At 33.8% G+C, this 7,900-nt stretch overlaps 2 protein-coding genes across 5 annotated transcripts in view; both read right to left on the bottom strand.

Moving 5' to 3' along the window:
- Window positions 1-693, bottom strand: part of LOC108751579 (galectin-9-like) — a 186,522-nt gene extending 185,829 nt beyond the window's left edge. For 3 of the 4 annotated variants that reach the window (XM_018491822.1, XM_018491826.1, XM_018491827.1), the window contains exon 1: window positions 438-612. In XM_018491822.1, the coding sequence (XP_018347324.1) occupies window positions 438-527 (90 nt within the window). In that variant the 5' untranslated portion in view covers window positions 528-612. The other variant, XM_018491823.1, reaches the window with a different exon arrangement.
- Window positions 694-6,475: 5,782 nt separating this feature from the next.
- Window positions 6,476-7,900, bottom strand: part of LOC108751542 (proline-rich protein 36-like) — an 11,167-nt gene continuing 9,742 nt past the window's right edge. Inside the window, exon 5 of the mRNA XM_018491778.1 lies at window positions 6,476-6,547. Coding sequence (XP_018347280.1) covers window positions 6,476-6,547 — 72 coding nt within the window. The remainder of the gene's footprint in view (window positions 6,548-7,900) is intronic.

Here is a 7,900-nt window from a genome sequence, read left to right as displayed (position 1 = left end):
TATATGATATTCTTATATATTTATATGTAAAATTAATATTAAATATTTTAACAAAATACCTTATATTGCTCGTTTATTTAGTCGTTGGTAATTAAATTAAAATATTTTTTTTTCTTCATAAAATTTATTAAAATCAACAAATAACGAGTTATTTCAATCGGCACTTTTTTAAAGACACCCTGTATATGACGACCATACGATACTATAGAGAGGAACGTGCATCAGCAAATAATATAGTATCAATGTACGTATGTTCATTCTTTGTCTTAATTGCATGAAGAGATAAGCAAATAATATTTAGTAAGAACGGAGAAGAGAGAAAGAGAAAGAGAGAGAGAGAGAGAGAGAGAGAGAAAGAGAGAGAGAGAGAGAGAGAGAAAGAGAGAGAGACAGAGAGACAGAGAGAGAGAGATACTGCTGATATCATTGGTACTCACCACAGGCATCGTTTTTTCATCAAAAAAAGAGAAATCCTTGAATGCTTCTTGTCTCGCTAGAGCGACAACATCACAGGATGAAGATGACATACTGCCTAAGATACAACAAATGACCAAGCTATAAACTATGTCTCTCGACTGTCGCAGATATACTACATTCAACTATATCACACGCTCGTACGAATGAGGGCACTTTCCCGTCTTCATATCGGCCGTTTACTTGCGCTCCGTCTATTCTCATCTGTTACCACCTCCGCCGACAAATACGTAGAGCACGTACGATTGTGTGATTCACGCGGGAATATACAAAGCGGTTTTATAAAAATAAGATACGATAGCACTTCATAAATAATATGTTAGTTAAAAATTTATGTAAATTTAATGAAAAAAATTCTCCTATTTGAAAAAGTGCATGTTAACATCAAAAATCTAATATATCGGAAGTTTATATAATCTTTTGAGGTTTCTTACTGCCTTCCGAAATGTCGATTGATTCTCTCGCTGTGCTTACTTCGGAAGCACGGCTGTCACCAAAACCTCATTTCTTGACAATTATATGTGATAGAATATAAATCAATCTGTAAGGACTCCTTACTATTCAAAAGAAATTTGGAGATGACAAGGTAATAGGAATCAGGCGCGATAATCATTGGACAAATAATATACAAATATAACACTCTTTATTACGCGCTTATATGTTTTGGCTCATTTTTGAGCCTGTTCAGAGACATAAATCACCTTTATAGATACAATGTATACGTAATAACTATCTTGTATAGTGAATTCCCTCCGCTACACAAAAAAATCCTATATCAAAATTAAACTCAGATGAATGATACAAAGAAAAGAAAAGAAGAATTTTTAGAATATATCACACACACAAAGATGAAATTTGGAAGACTTTAATAAATTTAATTTACACAATAAAAGAAAGGAAGCTCATTATAAACATAAAACACCATGTCACAAATAATAAACAACAATTATCTAATAAAAAATTAGTTTTTGCCTTGTTGACGAGTCAGTGTCAAATTAAGTATATTATTTTTTAATTTTAGACGCATGACTTAATTTATAGACGGACTTGGAGAGATTTCCCAAGGTTTACTTTCCGATTATTGACAGGCATAAATGTTGACTTGTTTTAATTTTAGTCAGTCAGTGTTATCCCTGCATAATAGCGAAGTCTTCCTATCTTGACTATTGATTGTCTCTGATTTTCTTTTTACCTTTTAAATTAAATAACGATTATCTTTAAAGTTTAAAATTAAAGAATTTTAACTAAAAATTAAAAATTATATAATAGTATTGTATAATGGCTCAATAATTTAAAAAACAAGTTAAAAGAAAAAAGACTATAAGCCAGAAATTTTATCTATAAAATTAGTAGATAAGTAAAAAAATATCTTAGTAAATTAATTATCAAATTTAACATACCGGCTAACAACGTTTCGATCACGATCGGATCATTATCAATGTTTACAAAATATGTCTAAATGGTAAAAAAACGTAACATATAGTCGATCGAAAATTGAAAATATACTTCATATAACTATAATTTGTTACTATATAATTAGTTGGTATCAATAAATTAAGAAGGATCTTCGTCTTGTTAGTCAAATTGAACAGTAACATATATAAAATACATACATTAGAATTTGTCAGAAAAGTAAAAATTTATACTATAGACGGTATAGACTAAAAAGTATATACTTAATCTGACACTGACTAGTCAACAAGTTAAAACCCATACAGCACCGAATGTTAAAAAAATGTTACTGAGATATTGCATTGTTGAATGTTGAAATGTTGTATCTATATTGATTCTTCAACATTGAAATAACATTAAATAAATTATATATCAACTACTTTTTTTTTGTAAACAATGAACAAAAACAGATTATCTCTCATGCAAAATATTTAGAAAATTTAAATATTGTAATTCAAATTGATCTTTTGACAAAACTCATTTTTAAACGATATCTATATGTTTACGCGAGAATCGGCTGCGCGTTCAGAGTGCTCGTGTGCGATATTGTTTGTTTGTTCGATGCTTCGACTCGTGGTCTTTGTATATATAGCTATATGTTTCAATTAACATCCACTAACATTCAGTATTCATAGATCATCGAAATAGCAAATACAATCGCAGAAGTTAAGCATGCCATATGGAAGTACAGATCTGGGTGACCGCTTACGAAAATAAGGAAATTAATTCCCAAATGAAATAAAAAGCGTTTTTTAAAATTATATTTCAATAATTTTGTCGTGTATGTTTTGAAATATAATGTTTATCAATAATGCTTATTTTAATAATAAAATTGAATTAATTATTGTAACATCACATGAATTGCAACGTCTCACATACATTAATTGTAATTCAACGGACATTAGATTATTCTGCAACATCTCTTCAACATTGAATCTTCATTTCGCAATGTTACTTCAGTGTTCACAATGTTGCAATTCAACGTTTCTGAGATATTGATTCCACATTAGTATGCTACGAGGGCAAGTCAATAAAATTTCAGAAAAACATAGTAAAACATTTTTTTTGATCGATTCATTTTTATTTCTCAATATAGTCTCCTTTTAGCTCGATACACTTGATCTAATGATTCTCCAACTTTTTCAAGCCGTCCGAATAATATGATTTGTCCAACCTTTCAAAATAAACCTCTGTTTCGGGGATGAGCTGCTTTCTAGTGGCGAATCTCTTTCCTCCGAACCATTTCTTCAGGAAACACGAAATAGTCGCAGGAGGTTAAATCTGGCGAATATGCTGGATGGGGAAGCAATTCGTAGCGGAATTCGTTGAATTTGGCCATCGGGCACGTGTGAACCCGTGCATTGTCTTGATGGAAGAGCACTTTCTTCTTCACCAAATGGAGACGTTTTTTCTTTAAAATGTGTTGAAACGGTCCAATAAGGCTGCGTAGTAATAGTCGCCATTGATCGCTTCGACGGAAAGTAATCGATATGAATTGTACCGCGTGCATCCTAAAGAACTGTGACCATCACTTTTCCGGCCAACTTTATGGTCTTCGCCTTCTTCGGAACTGGTTTACCCGGTAAAGTCCATTGTTTTGACTGTACCTTTATCTCGGGTGTGAAGTAATGGATCCATGTTTCGTCCACAGTAATGAATCGAGAAAGAAATTCATCTGGATTACGTTGGAACATCTCCAAACTTTGTTTTGACCGTCACACGGTCACGCTTATGGTCCACAGTGAGGAAACGCGGCATCCATCTTGCTAATAGCTTTTTCATACCCAATTGTTCATGCAAAATTGTAATCACTGTGCCATGTGATATACCTGTGGCCTCAATTAGCTCGTGCACTTTCACTCGTTGATCAGTAAAAACAATATCATGGATTTTATCGATGATTTCTGGCGTAGCAGCCTCAATTGGACGTCTCGAACGAGATGCATCACATGTGGATGTACGACCACGTTTAAATTTATTCATCCAATTGTATACAGTCGCAAACGCTGGTGCAGATGTGCTATGAACATTATCCACTCGGCTTTGATTTCTTTCGGCATTAAACCTTTCATATGTAGATGTTTGATCACTGCACGAAACTCGTTTTTTTCCATTTTGCAAAAAATACAAAGATTGTTCGCTTTAATCGTCTACAGAAATGAAACCACGCGATGAATTCCACTCAAAATTCGACAGTAATTAGCTGAAAGATGCTACTTGTCAAAAAGTAATGTGATATGACATTGCGAGTGCCCTCTGACAGATTTTTTAAGAACTTATTGACTTGCCCTCGTATATGGGTAATTCTTTTACAAACAGAACGGATTTTGATGAAAATTAATCGGCACCTCTTCGATTTGACTGAAACTTTTTTTACGGATTCTATGTCGAAAAAAAAGAGATACGTGTCCGAGGAATTTTTTTTTATTTGCATATTTTCGATAATACAAGTGGGTAATTAATTTCGAATCGAATCTCCTGACATGTTAGAAAACCAATCTTGATTTCAATCAAGATTGATTTTCTAACATGTCAGGAGATTCGATTCGAAATTAATTACCCATAAACTTTTTTTTATGCAAATTGTCAAGAAATAATTGTTACAAAGCTGATTTTTAACATTTTTTGCAATTTAATTTAAAATTTTGAGGTTATGTCAAAAAAAATTTTGAGAAAAGTTGTAGATCTGTCAATTATCTACAACTTTTACATTTAACTTTTTTTGATACGAGTTACAGATTTCGTTTTATTAGCAAAAAACCGTTTTTTTGGCCGTTACGCGCTATATAAATTAATATTTTAACAATAATAATTGAAAAGGTACCATATTTTGAAAACATGTTTTTGACGTAAAATTTGACGGAGAATGCGATAAAAATACTAAAAACTTGATTCGTTTTGGGGGCGTTTGTTAAAAATCGATTTAAACAATTAAATTGTTAATAACAATATAAATTTGTTAGTATTTTTTGTAAAAAAAATTTTTTTCTTACAGTTCAGTCCTTCAGCTACAAAAGTGCAATTGGTGAAAATTTTGTAGCTCTTAAAGATTCGGACCTATGGATTTATGTGAAAATGAGTCTCCAAGCCAAAAAACTTGCCATTCTCAAATGTTCGATCACTTGTATTATCGAAAATATGCAAATAAAAAAAAAATTCCTCGGACACGTATCTCTTTTTTTTTCGACATAGAATCCGTAAAAAAAGTTTCAGTCAAATCGAAGAGGTGTCGATCAGACAGGTGTTCGATTTGTAAAAGAATTACCCATATGGGAAAACTAGTTTTTGATCAGATAATTGTTGTTTATTGTTTGCGATATAGTGTTTTATGTTCATGATGAGCTTCTTATTGTGAATTATAAATCTATTAAAGTCTTCCAAATTTCATCTCTGTGATATATTCTAAAAATTGTTCTTCTCTTTTCTTCGTAACATTCCGAATTTAATTTTGATATAGGATTCTTTGTGTAGCGGAGGGAGCTCAATATGACAAGATAGTTATTACGTATGCATTGTATAAAGATAATTTATGTCTCTGAAGAGGGCTCAAAAATGCGTCAAAACATGTAGATGCGTTATTGTAATAAAGAGTGTTGTATCTGTATATTATTTGCGTAACGACTACCGCACCTGACTCCTATTGTCCCTTCATCTCAAAATTTCTTTTGAATTGTGTGCATGAAGAGGTTAATAATTGTCTTCAAAATTGTCAAGTAAATTTCATTAAATGTTTCTATTACTAAACATTCATTCTTAATATTTAATTGTAAAAAATTAATACATTATGTTATAGTTTATTTTCAATTAGCGATTTCCGTGTTAACGCTATTAATGTTGCTAAATTGCATATTTAAGATAAACAAAATACTGATAAGTACAATAAAATAATAAATATAAAAAGGCGTACAGGAGTCAAGCGTAATTATTATTACGCAAATAAAACTTATTAATAACAAATAATATACAGCCTGTCACATGAGAACGTCGCCCACATATCTGAAAAAAAAATTATTATTTTTAAGAAATGTATAGATGAATTTAAATAATAGTACTTTTACGCATTTACTTACTCTACTTTAAAAAATCCGGTAAAAAACGATAGAAATTTATAGAAATCTGATAGAAATCCTATATAATTTTTATCAGGACCTATCGTACCTATCGGACATTAAATCCACGACAGATAAAAAAGTTATAAATTTCTATCGTTTTATATCTTATATTAAATAAATGATAGAATACTTATTGGAAATCACAAGCTTTTCTACAATATATGATTCTATCACTATTATATCGGATTAATAAGAAATAAACGAAATGTGTTGCGTCCAAACCCTTAAAACTAAGTCAATGAGACAAAGAGGGAAAATGGAGAGAGTGTGGAAGGACGGCTAGACTCAATCTCGCAGGTATTCGCGGAGAGGCGAACACCCGTGAGTCGTACACATCTTTTCGGTCCCGGAATGCAAGTCAACGTCCCGAAGGGACGCTATGATACCTATTCCGAGAGAGAGTGCGAACGTCGGTCCTACTTTTTGGGTCAAGGAACTTAATCCTTTTGACCCGGGATTGGACCTCGTACGATCTCAGGAATTAGAGGGATGAATGAAGCGAAGGGTAACTAAAAAAAAAGATGAAAGCTAGCGATTTTTAATTAACAATTAGCTTATATTTATTTGACTAAGGTTATTGAGCTTACAGACATTATGTAAAATAAAATAAAAATATTATCATACATGTGTTTACAAGGTGTGTGTGTGTGTGTGTGTATGTGTGTGTGTGTGTATGTGTATGTGTGAGTGCGTGCGAGCGTGCGTGCGTGCATGCGTGTGCGTGTGCGTGTGCGTGTGCGTGTGTGTGTGTGGAGAGACAGGAGAAAAGGGAAAAGGGTTATTGAGGATTAGAGGCAAGAAAGGTGGTGCAGGAGCACATCGGGATGAGGTACTTATATTGGACTATATATGGTAAGGGTTTCCGGGAATATAGACTGTCATCAGTCTATCTCCCTTGTTGGTAGGGGAGGAATAAAGCCGATCCCAGTCGATCGGCGCGGGATTTGGTTGAAATGGAGAAGGGTTTAGGAGGAGAGGGAGGGAGTCACTCTTCGTAGAAAGGAGGGAGAGGAATTCGGTCCTCGAGGGAAGAAGGGGAATAGTTTAGGATTTCCCCGATAGTGGGATCAAGTACAAAGGGGGGGGGGGGAGCTAAGATCAAGAGGCTCCGGTCGGTCGTTGATGCTCAGCGAATATGAAATTTCCAAAAAGTCATCAGTCGATACGCTTTGCGCTGAACGGCCCCGCATATTGCCCCGGATGTAAGGGATTCGCCCTCGAAACTTTTTTGCGTTACTGACGAGCACTATAACTGAAGGGTTAAAAATAATTATATGCTTGTGTACATGCATATACGAGTATACCATCTGATCAAATTTGACCCGGACTGGTCCATTTAAACCGCGCGCGTAAATTGAATCGGTAAACATTTTTTTTTTCTAAATTGGTACAACCTTCTATGACATTCGTGTGAAATTTGAGCGGGATACGTCAGTTAGTGTGTGTTTGGCAGCCATTTGTTTACGACGCAAAAAGTTTCTCTGGCGATTTTTACTATGAAAAAAAAAATTGAACAACGAGTTTGCTTGAAATTTTGTGTTTCCAATGGAATTACGGCTACGGAATCATTGAAAATGTTGCAGAAGTGTTTTTGGGAGTCTACTCTATCGAGAAGTAAGTCGCAAGTATTTGAGTGGCATAAAGCATTCAGTGAGGGTCGTGAGGTCATAGAAAACTTGTCTCATGCGAGTCGTCCATCCACCTCTGTTAACGACGATAACATGGAAAAAGTGAAGGAAATTGTGCTTGAAAATCGTCGTGTTGGCATTAGAGAGATAGCAGAAGCTCTCAACATCTCTTATGGATCGACTCAACACATTTTGGTTAATGTTTTGGGTATGAAGCGCATCGCCGCCAGACTC

This window comes from Trachymyrmex septentrionalis, unplaced genomic scaffold, assembly GCF_001594115.1.
Source record: "Trachymyrmex septentrionalis isolate Tsep2-gDNA-1 unplaced genomic scaffold, Tsep1.0 scaffold5, whole genome shotgun sequence".
Taxonomy (NCBI): Eukaryota; Metazoa; Arthropoda; class Insecta; order Hymenoptera; family Formicidae; genus Trachymyrmex; species Trachymyrmex septentrionalis.
The sequence above is the reverse complement of the archived record's forward strand: the minus strand, read 5'-3'. Positions and strand labels throughout refer to the sequence as shown.